Source organism: Urocitellus parryii, chromosome 4, assembly GCF_045843805.1.
Source record: "Urocitellus parryii isolate mUroPar1 chromosome 4, mUroPar1.hap1, whole genome shotgun sequence".
In the NCBI taxonomy this organism is placed as follows: Eukaryota; Metazoa; Chordata; class Mammalia; order Rodentia; family Sciuridae; genus Urocitellus; species Urocitellus parryii.
In genome coordinates this window covers 156,863,046-156,877,278 of record NC_135534.1, presented here as the reverse complement: position 1 = coordinate 156,877,278, position 14,233 = coordinate 156,863,046, and the positions used below count along the sequence as shown (strand labels likewise).

The window sequence follows — 14,233 nt, the reverse complement described above, 5'->3', positions numbered from 1 at the left end:
TGGAGATCCTTTCGATCCCCCTGGGCTGTGGGCAGCAGCAGCAACAGCAGCAGCCGCCTCCTCGCTCGGCCGGGTCAGACGTGGGGCGAGGCGGGCGGGCCGGCCGGCGGGCGGGCACTGAGAAGCCGGCGCGGGCGGCGGCGGCTGCAGCCGGGACCGCGCTCCGCAAGACTCTTCCGCCCGGGAGATCAGCGCTCGCGCCCCCTCCCTCATCCAGGCCTCTCCCTTCTCCCCCACCCACCCCGCCCCCACCCGGCCCTCTCCCGCGCGCGCCCCGCCACCCGCGCGCACTCGCTCACGTTACCCCTCGCGCACACACATGGTCGTCGGCTCGCGGCAAAGTTTAGCCTGCGATCACCACTCCGCGATCCTGCCGCAGTGTTCGGGGCTGTAACCTTGAACTTTCCCAGCGCGGTGACACATTCTCCTCGCTCTCCCTGCCGCCCGCCCTCCTGCGCCCCCCTCCCCGCCTTTTTTAAAAAAGCATTTCACCATCCACCACCACCCCAATCCAACCCACACCGAACCTTCGCGCACCCCAAACCCCCAACAACAACAACAACTGCAAAACAGAAAACAAATCCCCAAACCCAGGCGAAAAGCAGCTAACACCGGCGGCGGCGGCGGCAGCGGCCTCGGCGAGCACGGCCAGCGCGCTCGGACTGCAAGAGGGTTAAAAGTGTAGATTGGATTTCACCCCGGGAAATCTAGCACGCCGAGTGAACTTGAATCTTTGGCTATTTAAGGAGGACTGGGTTTGTTGTGAAGTTGCGGTGATCCAGCGCAGAGCCCCGTCCTGATTGATCGCATCGCGGGGCTCAGATGACTGTAAAATGAATAGATGAAATTCTTGCTTCTCGAAGATTTTCTTGGGCATCTCCGGGAAAGTGCGTTTTAAGGCGAAGTCATGATGTATTCTCCCATCTGTCTCACTCAGGTACATGTCTCGATCACTTTCTCGAGCTTTCTCTGGCCCCCGACGCCTTTGTTTTGTTTTCTTGCTTTCGTCCTGCGGACAATTAACGGCTTTAGTTAACCTCCGCACATCCCAGTCCCTCGGAGAAGTGGCGGCAGGCTTTGCGGGACGGCGTGGGAGCCGGCGCAAGGCCCCTCGCCCACGGCCGCTGCGCACGCCCAGCTCCTCGCCCTGGGCACGGAGAGCGGGCGCCAGGGCCGGGCAAGGCTGTCGGGGGTGGGCAGGGCCGAGGCCAGCTTGCGCGAGCCCCTAGGCGGCCCCCCAAGTGCCGGCTGTGGCACGGTACCCCTGCCCAGGGTATCTGCCGCTCTTTCGGCCGCTTGCGCTCAGAGGCGGACTTGGTCTTTAGAGAAGCTTTAGGGGGGAACTGAGCTCTTAAAAAACAGCCTGTGAACTTGGGCGAGGGGACTCCAGCACGAGTCTGTGTGGGCGCCTCTGGACTCTGCTGCAGGCTGTGGGCGAGCGACGAAGCGAGTCCGAAGTTGTGGTCCGGGGACCCATTCCTTTGCTTTATTTGGGACCTAAAATCCTCGTCCATAGTGACCCGCATTTGGGACTTCCAACGACCATAGCACAAAGGCGGTCTTTACATTGGCATGGGTTTAGTGGGTTGTGGTGAATCTTAGGGACTTTTAGGACATGTTCATTTTGTGGAGACCTGTTCGTTTGACGATATTTGGGCGTAGTTCGTAAGGCATAAAGTAATGCTTGAAAAGTAAGGTCATTTTAATTTTTTTACTTTGAAAATTATCCTAAGACTTTAGCAACAATGTTATGAAATAAAACACTGGCCTTATACTTTTTTTTTTTTTTTAAGACACAATTTATATCACTTTCAACCAGGCGGTTAAATGAAAAAGTGAGGAGACTGAACAGGCTTACCTGGGCGCAGTTTTCATCGTTGCCTAGCGAACTAAGCAACTGATAAAGTAATTAAATAGCTTTGCCCAGAATTGTTATTTGAAGCAATATTTTAAGTCTTTAAAGGTATAGAACAATTTACTTTTAGGAGTATTTGTCATGATTGGTAAACTGAGAACTATCATCTTTGACATTGGCATAAAAACTAAACAGCTAAAGAAGTGTTGGCTAGTTTTGAGTGTGTTAAAAAATTTAAAACATCTAAAATCACGATGAAGCATTTTAAAAAATGAACAAATAATTAAGATTTCAATTGTATGACAATTAGAAGCCATTGTGATTCAAAAGGACTGAGGCATTCATAAATTGTGAATGAAGATGAAAACAATGATAAGGCTTATTCAGTGATTGGATACAGTCCTGTAGCTTTTTGGCTGACACATTTTTTATTGTTTATATTTTGTTTGGCATCTGAGTATGATTAACTTAGATATGGCTATTTTAAGCAAGTAAACGTGCACTTTAATTTAACAAAACTGGAAAAATGGGTTGCTGAGTTATTTGTATTTTAAAAGCTATCAATGATTATATCCAACAAATATGATGAAACTGTTTCAGGTATAATGTATTGCCCTTAGTTGTAAAAGTTATCTTTAATAGTACACATCAGCAGGAATTTTTCCCTCTTTCTGATAAACTACATCCATTTGTATTATTTTTCCATTGGGATGAAATATAACAAATCAAAGTAAGCTTTTCACTTACAAAGTTCTGCATCACATTCTCACCTGAATAATTGTCTTTTTTGTATTTATATTTTCCAATATTGGCTTTTTAAAAAAACACTCCTAGTGATTACATTGCATTTTTAGTCTCCCCTACGTATGTATAGAAAAGTGACTAGTTTTATCTCGATTTGCTAAGTTAAAAATAATATTTCAGCATCCTGACATATGGAGTGTTCGGAGCATATACAGCATAATTGTTCAGCTAACACATTAGTATTCAAGGATATACACTTACCGACACTAATTCATGATGACTAATATTCTCTACTATTTTAATAATATAAATATGAGTTGATATATTAAAATTAGGGATTTAGGGCCTATACTAGAGAAGAAATTTTAGCTCTAGAATTCTCATTTAACTAATCTCAGTGTGACTGTTTAGGTAATGTAAGGTATTGCAAAAGTGAGGACACATTAACAGTGTTACTTTTGTATCAGATCTGTAGCTTAATTTTGTATTGTAAAGAGCCTTATAGCTGAAGCACAACATGTTTTAGGAAGTGCAAATACAAAATAAAGTAACATTCTTAATTTGTTGAAAACTTTCAAAGAGTATCTCAGTTGTTGCAATAAAGTATCTAGGTTTTAGAAAAAAAATTACAAGGAGTGATCATTAAAGTTTTTGATATTTAGCAGAATGGTATGCAGAGTGTCAGTACATCAGTAGAAATCAGCATATATACATTAGTATAAATCAGATGTAAAAGGAAAATTATGACTTATCATATGATTTAATATTTACTTTTTCCAAATATAAACTCTCAATAGTATAACTTTTAATGGGCATAATGAAATTGAGTATTTTTTTTCTTTCATTGTCATTCCAATTCTTTAGGTAGTCCCCCCCCATGATTAATTATTATATAATGATGATGCTTCAAGAACACCTAGTAGTTACTTTTCCACCACTATATTGGTCTAATTTTCTACCCTTTCGTGGAAACCATTGTTTCTATGAAGAAAAAATAAATATGCCTAGTCAAATTAGATTGTTTATATTTGAAATTTGTAACTTGGCTACTAATCAATTTAGACTAACTAAAGGAAGTTTTATAAGAGAAAGGATTACTGGATGTCAATGTATTTTAGTAAAAATTCTGAAAGAGCAAGCTTGCAAGTTACCTTAACATAGAACCTTTAGATCTTAAATCATTTACATGTGTTGATTTTTTTAAAAAAATAATTTTTATAATTATTTAGTGTTATAATTATAACACTGTAGGACACACGAATACCTTAATTCCACCCACCCCCCCCCTTTGAATGAGGACAGTTACTCTGTACCATGTTCATGTCACTTACAATAGCTACTCAGGATTAGAAAACGATCACACTTGGGAGATGACATTTAGACATGTTAATGCAAAAATGTATGTGACATATAGCAAATCTCCACTTACAGTTTTTTTTTTTTTTTTTTTTTTTTTTTTTTTTGGTGATGGTGGGGTGTAGGTCTCCTTATCAAATAAGTGATTCACTTAAAAGGAATCCCTGTAATAGTAATGCCCTAAAAGATATTAATAAGGCAATTTGGTGGCCTGAGAAAGTTTTCTACTTGTACTTATCAGTAAAGAAACATGTACATTTTAAAACAATATTGGGTGTAACTGACAGCAAACACGATGAAACGTTAAAAACAATGTTTTGTGTGCATTGGCTGAGAGTTTCCAAATTCAACCTTCAAATTTGCATTTTGGTTTAAGATAACTTGTTAAGATTTTGAGATTTATTTCACAATAGATGATGTTTACAGTTAAATACTGCAACTCAAACATATTTTTGATGTCTTTATAACAAAATGAAATGTCACTGAACATAGTATTTAAGGACATAGTACTTAAGTCGTACCAAATTGCTTAATATCTGTTAAGAAAATATTGCATTTTAGGAAGCATGACAAGGGTAAAATGAAACAAAGCTCCCCCACAAACTCTTTACATTCTCAAATTTTTAGTTTATGAATGCATATATGCATGTTTTTTAGTCATATCAATAAATCATAGTAAAAGTCAGATCATAGGAAGTGAGTTCCCAAAGCACGTTTAAGTCCACATTTCCTTGACCAGGCTTTCCTTTTGCATATATTTTGAAGACGGATAAACAAAGTTTTTGTAGTTACAGTGAAAGCTGAAAGCATGGCATCAGAAAGTGTATGAAGATAGGGAGGTCTTATCATGGGCTGTGGTTGCTGTGAGCAGAGCTGCCTTCCCACACAAAGAACAGATTGTGGTTTAACTCTTTCCATGGCCTAGTTTAATGTGCTCACATAGTAACCGAATTGTTCAAATCTCCACTGGAAACTGCTGATCGGTTTAATGATTTCCTCTGTGGCATTGGGTTATGCCTCATGCTGTGATGTAATCATCTGCATTCTGTATTGTTATAAAATTTTGGTTCATACTTATTCTGCTGTAGGAACATTTAACGGCAATATGTTGGAACACTTGATAACTACATTATTGATTGAATGGGACATACCCCTGTTCTTTGGAACCGCAAGCTATTAACATGTTATAGTCTTTAGCCTTAAAGTTTTGAATTTTGGCTTAAAATGCATTTATAGCTATGTGGAATTTTGGGGGGGACACCTTTGTTGGAGTGTAATTAGTTTATTTTTATCATCTTACCTAATGGAATTAGCCAGTCTGCTTGTTAAATAGAATTATTCCATATAGTTCAGGGTGACTAACATGAGTATGTAAATTCTAACTTGGGATACAATCAGTTAGAGAAAGTTGTTCTGTGGTTGGCATGACAGTGTAGTCAATGTGATCAGAAAACTGGTCACAGTGAAAGTTCTCCTTTGCTTCAGATCTTGGCTTATTGCATATATACAGTGTACACGCACAGGACATTATGTTCTTTTTCTGAACAGCAATAGACCTAAGCTTGTAAGATAGGTTCTACCTAAGTCAGGAAGTAAGGAAACACTGACTATATTTGAAACTTGAAATATCTGTAGGTAGAGATGATTTGTCATACCTCACTGCTCCCTCCCTTTAAAAAAGGCTTGGATGAAACAGACAGGAATTTACCTAAAGGTAAATCACTGAAATCAAAAGATGTGTGCATTTGAGGATTCACAACAACACATACATGCACCGGAGTCCTGCCCGATAATTCATCTTTGTGGCAAATGAATTGTATGGATTCCACAAAAGCAGTAACTGACCAGCCGTGCACTCCTGGTGTCCCCTGCCACAGCATGCAGAGACACAAAGAATGTAAAGTTGGTGCCAAGTTGCCATTTTTCATTGTTCACCTCAGATTGATTTTTAAGGGGTTTAGAATAATTGCCATACTCATGTGATCAGTTAACAAATTAACTGACTCTGTGGGACTTCATATTCTATAGGAAAACTACCAAAAGAACATTCATGTAATTTTTGTTTTCAACTTTAAAAACTTCTGTTTAAAAATGCAAGAGTGTGTGTCAGTGAGAGAGCATGAGAGACCGAGAGAAGGCGTGTTGTGTGTTGGGAGCTGGTGTTGGTGTTGCGGGGAGAGAATGCACTGCTCAAAGTATGGAAACCTTCTGTTCAGGACACTGATACCACAGGCTGTGTCCTTTGCCCACTTTCCCTCACTGTATACCGGTTTCTCTAGTTACCACTCTTGGAATGGTGCTGTTTCAGTGTTGGAATGTTGGACGTTTGATAAGAAAATGGATCAAGTTTAATGGCGCATGCTCTTTGTGCCACCAGCAGCCTCTTGCTGAGAGCATGCTCCAAAAGCGGGAACTGTGTGGCATTACACTGAGCATCTATATGCTTTGTGTTTCTGTGCCACAGAGAAGAGAAATGAACTGTGGCATTGCTCCTGCCTTCTGAACAGCTCTGCTCCGATTTAAAAAAAAAAAAATTCTCTGTGTTCTTTGTAAAATGGTACTGCATAGTGTTAGTTGGTCAATCAAATGTTTAAATATTAAATTAGGTGCCAAGCACCTTGGTCGCATATGTTTTAAAGAATGTAGAATGCATGGCATTGGGGTGGGCATGAGGGGGATGGGGCCAGAGCGGAAATACGAAATAAAACCTTATTTTCTTTGTAGGAGGTAGAATCAACTTGTGAATTTTGGTGGAGAGGGGGCAGCTTGGCATTCTTTATTTTCTTGTCCTGCTACTTTAATCATTTTAAATAAGAAAAGAATGTTATTTTCATGCATAACTTTTTGGTACTGAATTGGGAATGCATTGTGGTCTTATTTTTTGAGCATTTAAAATTAAACTGACTATGCACCTCTTTTTTCTTCCCTGTCTTCTACAGGATGAATTTCACCCATTCATCGAGGCACTTCTTCCACATGTCCGTGCAATCGCCTATACTTGGTTCAACCTGCAGGCTCGAAAACGCAAGTACTTTAAAAAGCATGAGAAGCGAATGTCAAAGGATGAAGAAAGAGCAGTCAAAGATGAGCTTCTCAGTGAAAAGCCTGAAATCAAACAGAAGTGGGCATCCAGGCTCCTGGCCAAACTACGCAAAGATATCCGCCAGGAGTACCGAGAGGACTTTGTGCTCACCGTGACTGGCAAGAAGCACCCGTGCTGTGTCTTATCCAATCCTGACCAGAAGGGTAAGATTAGGAGAATCGACTGCCTGCGACAGGCAGACAAAGTCTGGCGTCTGGATCTAGTCATGGTGATCCTGTTCAAAGGCATCCCTTTGGAAAGTACCGATGGAGAGCGGCTCATGAAATCCCCACATTGCACAAACCCAGCACTTTGTGTCCAGCCACATCATATCACAGTATCAGTTAAGGAGCTTGATTTGTTTTTGGCATACTACGTGCAGGAGCAAGGTAGGAGCAGATCATTCTTTCTTCTAGCATGGCAAACACTGTCCACAAACCTCGCTTACGGAATATCTGGCTTGGGTTAGATGGTCCTCGAGGTCCCTAGATGTCCTCCGCCCTCTCTGAGTACAGTGGTATGCCCACTTCCATTCACATGTCCACTGCCATGTGTGAGTCAAGTAAATAGACACGGAGCTTTCATACCTGGATAGGCTTGGGTGTTTAAAGACAGACCACAAAGACATGCGTTTTTTTACACATGAGTAACACAGAGTAGTCTATAACATATAGTTTATTACACTTTACTTTCTATGCTAGGCTAGATTTCTTGTACCTAGTCATCTTTTCCCAATTTGGAAATGTAACTTTATTTATGAATAGTGAAACCGCTATTTAGTAATCTTTGTATTAGCCTCATAACTAACGAGGTTAGTGAACTTTGTTCAGAAATCTAGTGCTATTGGTACCAAAAATAGAATTAACATTTACTATTGTAAAATGCTTAAGATAGCCACTATCAAAGCATAATCTTACATAGACCTAGATTTATTTGATTTTAATATTCCATCAACACCTACTTTTGATTATGCAGTATTCGCTATAGATGTAATAGAATATTTTTTTTGTGTAGAAGTGTATAATATTTTTCCAGAGTGACTTGGGAACACTTTATATTGTTAGTTTAATTGAATGTAAATTCATAAAACTTACAAAGGAGAGAAGTTATAGCCTTCCTTAAGGAACATTATAGGACAAAAACAGAAAGTGGACTGGTTACACTGGTTTAAAATAAATCTCAAAAAGAATGTAGAAACCGCATACCATACCTATGTTTTTTAAAACCTGATAAAGAGTTATAAATGTTGCCTGTACAATTCCAGATAGGTGATATTGTTTTTGAGTATTTTTTGGGTTAATGAAATATGTTTCCTTATTATTTTTACTTTTTTAAAGACATTTTCCTTAAGTAGGTGAGAATTTCTTTTCTTCAAGTCAGTGTGTCAAGATATAGATGTCTTTGCATTAATAACAGTACATAGTAAAATGTCATTTAAAAAAGCAGCATACCAAAAGTGGCCTGAAGTTTGAGCTGCCACAGATGGTGGGTCATTTCCGAACTTGGCCTGGTGGGAGAGAAAATGGCCTGCAGATAGCCAGGTGGCAGACAGTTATATGATGGTGTTATATAAATGTGGGATTTAATAAATTGCTGTGTCCTTTATTATCATCCTAAAAAGTAAAATATAAAATTACTCTTTTGACTCAGAAATCTAGGTATTTACTAAATGCTTTTTGTCCTGATATTTCCTTCATATAGTTTTAGAAATATGTTGAAATGTCATTTAAAAATTTTTAGTCTGATTTTAAATAATGGTATTGGATATCACTCATTTGGAAATATTATATTTTCTTTAAAAATAAAGTATTGCATTTACTATTTCCATGCATTTAAGAACTAAAGTCTGAATAATGATGGTTTGGGGAAAATATATTTTCATCTTGTGTGTCCTAAAATAAAAGCTCATTAACACATGACACTTAATTTGATTGACAGCTGTCTAGGAGGTGACATTTTTAAGGTGGGCTGTATATATGTGTTGGATTGACTATAAATGTGTTGTTACTGTGTTGCAAAAATTATGGCTGGAAGTAAAGTTTTAAAAAGTGGGTCATGTAACTTTTTAATACATAGAGAGAAGATTTCCAACCACCTCACTGCTGCTCACATTTTAACTAGCTTGAAGGCTAGTCCTTGAGGTGTATATGCATGCATATTTACTCCTGGGGCAAGCAGCCAACTCTCTTAGTTTTGATGAACTGACAATAAAGAACGTATCCTTTGGATTTGTGAAGATAGATTGAAAAAAGAAAAAAATGCATAAATGCCTTCTGCATTGTACCATTGCTCAAGATAATTATAAAGTTTTAAACAACTCTTGGAGACCATATTTTCAGATAAAATGTTGATTTTGTTGTTGTTTCAGCATTCTCTCTTGTAAGAACCTTTTATCATTTACCCTGTGTATCTAATAATGTGTATCCTCTGCTACCTGCCCCTGCATGATTTCCTCTTAACATCTGGTGGATCTTTCTTGGAAAAAGTCACATCAGGGTGCTTTTGTGTTTTCTCTTTTTCCAAATTTATATCTTTTTCTTTGTCAAGTGTAGGTTAATTATGTCATTTTGCAGTGCAATTGATTAAAGAAGGCAGGTTTTAAAAGTAAGTGTGTAGTCAATCAGAGAGCCACGTATATCATGACTTTTTATTTCTCCTCTAAGTACATGAAAACCTACCTAAGTCTGTTTTATAAATTAGGTGAAGAAGTATAAGAAGAAAAACATGAAAGAAAAATTAGAGAGGAAAAATGCAATGTTTGCAGCAGAAAGAGCAACAAAATTACCTTACCCCCTTTTCTCTCTCTCTCCACTTCTAAACAACTAGGAGAAAAACATGAGAAAGAACAGGGAGAATGCCAAAGATGGTTGCCACTGCCACCAGGATTGGCATCAGACCCTCTTTGTTTAGCTCAGGATGCCTGTGATTTGTTAGTTGGCATCCGCATTGCAGTGTGGAGTGATGTTACAATATATTGACAATTTCCAGATCTAGAAATGTCAATAGTCCTCTTGGTTATTTATACAAGATCACATTCTGCATCTCTTCTGGAAGATGAAATAAAGACCAATATAATAAAGTTCCATTGTTGACCAACTTCCCATGCTTTTCTTTCTTCCTCTTTCTCTTTTGGTTCAACCCACACTTTTTTTTTTTCCTTCTTCATGCCCAGCAGCCTCATCTTTTCTGAAATATGGAAAGAGTTACTAGAGCTTTGACACAAGCTATAATGCTACATCTGCATCTGATATGGTTTGGGGGAAAATTTATAAATTTTGAAATCATTTCTGATACATAGTTTAATAGGCTTTTACATCACAGGGCAGTATTTTCTTTAAAGCTCAATGTCTTTGTTATTCAGCTTCTTCTATGCATATAGTCCGGTTGACCCGCAATTCAGTCCATTTTACTATTTCTTTACATTAGTAAAGGGTCATGTTTAATATAGCTGTTTGCAAAATTACATGCTCCCCCATTTTACCTAAAATGTACACATCACCTGGGAATAACTGTGTTTAAATCCATAAAATCATTTGATGTTATTGATTCAGAGGGCTGCGCTTCGGCTGTTTCGTTGCTACAAGAACCGCCATTTTGTTTGTGAAGTGCCAGGCGAGAGGGAAAAAAAAGGCAGACACTGTGTTTGATGCCAATAATGGTTGCCAGTGGCACCGAGGTTGGCATCAGACCCTCTTTGTCTAGTTGCTGAATGCCTTTGATTCGTTGGTTGGCATCCGCATTGCAGTGGGCACACTGGAAAGTTTTTGACAATCCCTGAATGAAAGCTGCTTGCTTGTTTGCTGCAGCAAACCTTAGCTAATATAAAACCCTTCCTTTTTTTTTTTAAGGTTTTTTTTTTCTTTCTAAGATTGTGACATATTAAAGGAAAAATAGCTCTAAAGTATCGTCCATTTTCCCAAAGATATTAGAGATGTCCAGTGATTCTTGGGCAGGTGGTACCTATTTCCCCATATTGTCTTTGTTATTGCATTCATGAAAGCAAAGCAAAACAAAACAAAACAAAACCCAGGCAATCCTTGCACAACATACTTTCCTGGGACATAGTGTCCTGTAAGATGTGGGGTACACTATTGCAAGTGTATGGATGATACGCTGAACTTAGTGGGGTATGATGCATCCATTATGACTGACTGTTGCTTTTCAATCACATCACTTCTTATTTCTTATGCAATTTCTAATTCCCTCAATTTCCACACCTTCCAAGTTTTATAGAAACATTTTGAGAGGACCTTACTTTTTCTTTCTGCTTGGTAATGTAAAACAGTGTGAATGTGGAAAAAAAAAAAGAAAGAGAAAGAAAGAAAGAAAGAAAGAAAGAAAGAAAGAAAGAAAGAAAGAAAGAAAGAAAGAAAGAAAGAAAGAGAGAGAAAGAAAACCTTAATGGGGTAACCTACATGTTAAGTTCTGGTATAAATCAGTCATTCCTGAATTTCTCAATTATGCATCAAATGTTACCAAATTCTCAGTGCACAATTCTGCATACCTGGACAAACAACCAAAAGGCTAAAATAATTTTGGTTGAAGTTTCCTAGATAGTTAACATTAATATTGCTTTCCAGTTAACCACCATTATCTCGTTAATTAATAAGAAGGATTAGCAGTTCTACCCAAAGGGCTGCACAGAAGGAAGTCTGGCCTATGGGAGGCCTTGAGTCGCCAGACTGTGTCCTGTCTGAAGAGAAGAGAGGCGGGGGTGTTGGTGGGGGCGACTGGGCTTTCTCTTAGGCAGGGAAGGGTTTTGAAGACAGAGAGAGGTCACAACATACCAAGAGGTTTAAAGATCTCAAGAGATAGTAACTGTTGTCATGAATTTAACAGGTTAGAGTTTAAACCAAGTCAGTTAAGTGATTTTTGGACTGTACTTTGCACTCTTATTAAACATGTTTTGGAGAGCTGCACAGAGTTCAGCAACCTCATTGCTATCATGAACAAGTAGTTTCCTTTAGCCTTGTTGAACTTTTAAAATTGGGATCCATCTTTGGCAACTTTTGTTTTATTGTTAAATGTTAAATTATTGAGGTATACATCGAAGTTGTGAAAAATGTGACTTGTTTACAGGCGAAATTGTAATCATTGTTTTTGAAATAGAACCCTTCCTGGTTGTCACATGTCATGAGTGAGGAAGCAAATGCTAAGAATTATTTTCCTCCTTTAGTAACTGGGTTTCAGAATCCTTTTTTTGGTAACAATTATTTCTTTATGAAAAGCTTAAGTAGATAATTGTTTGCAAGTTGACAGCACATTTTAACATTTTAATAAATTTCACTTCATTTGCAGGTATTTCCCATTAAGGGGAAAAATAAGCTTTGATAACTTGTTAAAATGAGGCTGCTCTGCAGGATAATTTGGTGTGCTTGCACTGTGAAATGCTCAGAGAGCATGAAGTTTGTGTGCAGGAGAAATACTTGGTATGCGTGTTTGATTTAGGGGAACCCTGTTAAGTTTTCCCATCTAGCACCCTGTCCTTGAGTGAACTCATGAACTCCAGTGCACATTTGTTTGCATTCTTGCTTATACACAATTCAGAAGATAAAGAAGGGCTCTTATTGGCATGTCTTGCTCCTTGGCTTAATGAGACCTTTGTGGGAACATATATTGTGAGATAAGATTCTTAGCAATTTTCTCACTGATAAGAAGAAAACAGAATCCAAGGGGCCAGAAGTTCACTGTTTCTGCCATGATGACCCTGACACAAGATAGCTTTGCCAGTCAACTCAAGAGTTAAATGCTGAGGCCCTGGTTGCCAGCTGGGAAAGCTTGGCATCTGTGTTCTGATATGGCAAACTAAGCTCTTGCATTGCTGCTAATATGATCTCATTTTTCAAAGGGAAGTGGAGGGGTGGGGGAGGGAGAGAGTGAGCAAGTTCATTTGTTACAATACTTATGATTTTTAAATATTTAAAACAACAGTTAGTGTGCTATTTTGTAGAGGCATCAAAGGTTGATAAGATATCCTATTTGATAGCATTAGGCATCTTTCTTCATCTTATGCCCTCCCCTTATATACACAACATTACATTTTGAAATAAAAAATATTTATCTAGATTTTGTGTGTTTGGATTTGCAAATGTACTATGCTATGTCTCTTGTGTGGTAAAATAACTCCAAATAACTCCATATACGTGAGAACCGAAATCATATTCATCGTTCAAGAATAATGATAATTTTGGGGAACTGAGCATTGCAACAGCTGGAGATGATGGTTGAGGTTTCCCAAGGGGTGACTACCTGTTAGACACAGTTAAAGTGTGTGTGCCATGAGACTTAGGGTTGGGCAGGAGCTCTTTATAGAGGTCAACTATTGCCACTGGTTTAGTTCTTAAGTTTCTGTTTTCTAGAGTGGTATATAATAAACACATCCAAACAGAAGTAATATAGATTTGTAAAAGATTTACTAGGATTTTAAAAAACTTGTTTAGTTGTTTTTCCCTAAATTTGGAACTTAGGAGGAAGCTGCCAAACGGAAATTAAAGTTCTAATCTCCATTAACTTTTTTTCTTTTGAACTTGGCACTCTAATATGAAACAACAACCCAAGATATTCAATTTAGTGAGGTCTTTCTCTCCATAAGTATTCATCTTGTTAGGTTAAACTGAAAAGTCTGCCAGTAGGCTTGAAAAAAAAAAATCCTGATTTGTTTTTGGACACTCCTGTTGCCATCTTTGCAGACCTGTTAGAATTTCAGCACCTGAAGAGCGAGAGACCCAAAGGGAGCCTGAGTCAGAATTCTCTGGAATTCTTAAGAACTGAGATAAATTGGTTTTCTTTTCTGTCATCACAGTGACTTACATGATAACTGACTTTATAATCAAAGGAATAATTCTTGTTTTGTTTGTAGCTGAAGGTTTATAGAGAGTGGAAATAGTATATGAAATATTCATTACAATAGCTCATTATTGAATATCTGAAAATTATGGGCCACAGCAAGAGGGATGCCTTACTCTGAAACTAGGTTTTGGGTAAATACTTCTCTTTAGTTCATGAAAGAGTAGCATTTCTGGTTTGAAGCTGATGAGAGTAAAACGTGTGGCACTTGAGTTTTTCAGTGTATATAGTACGTTGGAGCAAATGATTAGCCAGCATAATGTTCAAAGCAAGTTTTCCACCCCCCTCCATCCTTGTGGAGGAGGAATAATTTTAGAAATCTCAAGGACCAGTGGTTATGGGATCGGAAA

At 38.5% G+C, this 14,233-nt stretch overlaps 1 protein-coding gene across 4 annotated transcripts in view; it reads left to right on the top strand.

Annotated features, from left to right (window-relative positions):
• Window positions 1-291: 291 nt before the first annotated feature.
• Window positions 292-14,233, top strand: part of Nfib (nuclear factor I B) — a 217,516-nt gene continuing 203,574 nt past the window's right edge. For 2 of the 4 annotated variants that reach the window (XM_026398590.2, XM_026398589.2), the window contains exons 1-2: window positions 292-937; window positions 6,895-7,426. In XM_026398590.2, coding sequence (XP_026254375.1) covers window positions 908-937; window positions 6,895-7,426 — 562 coding nt within the window. In that variant the 5' untranslated portion in view covers window positions 292-907. The remainder of the gene's footprint in view (window positions 938-6,894; window positions 7,427-14,233) is intronic. The other 2 variants (XM_026398591.2, XM_026398593.2) reach the window with 2 other exon arrangements.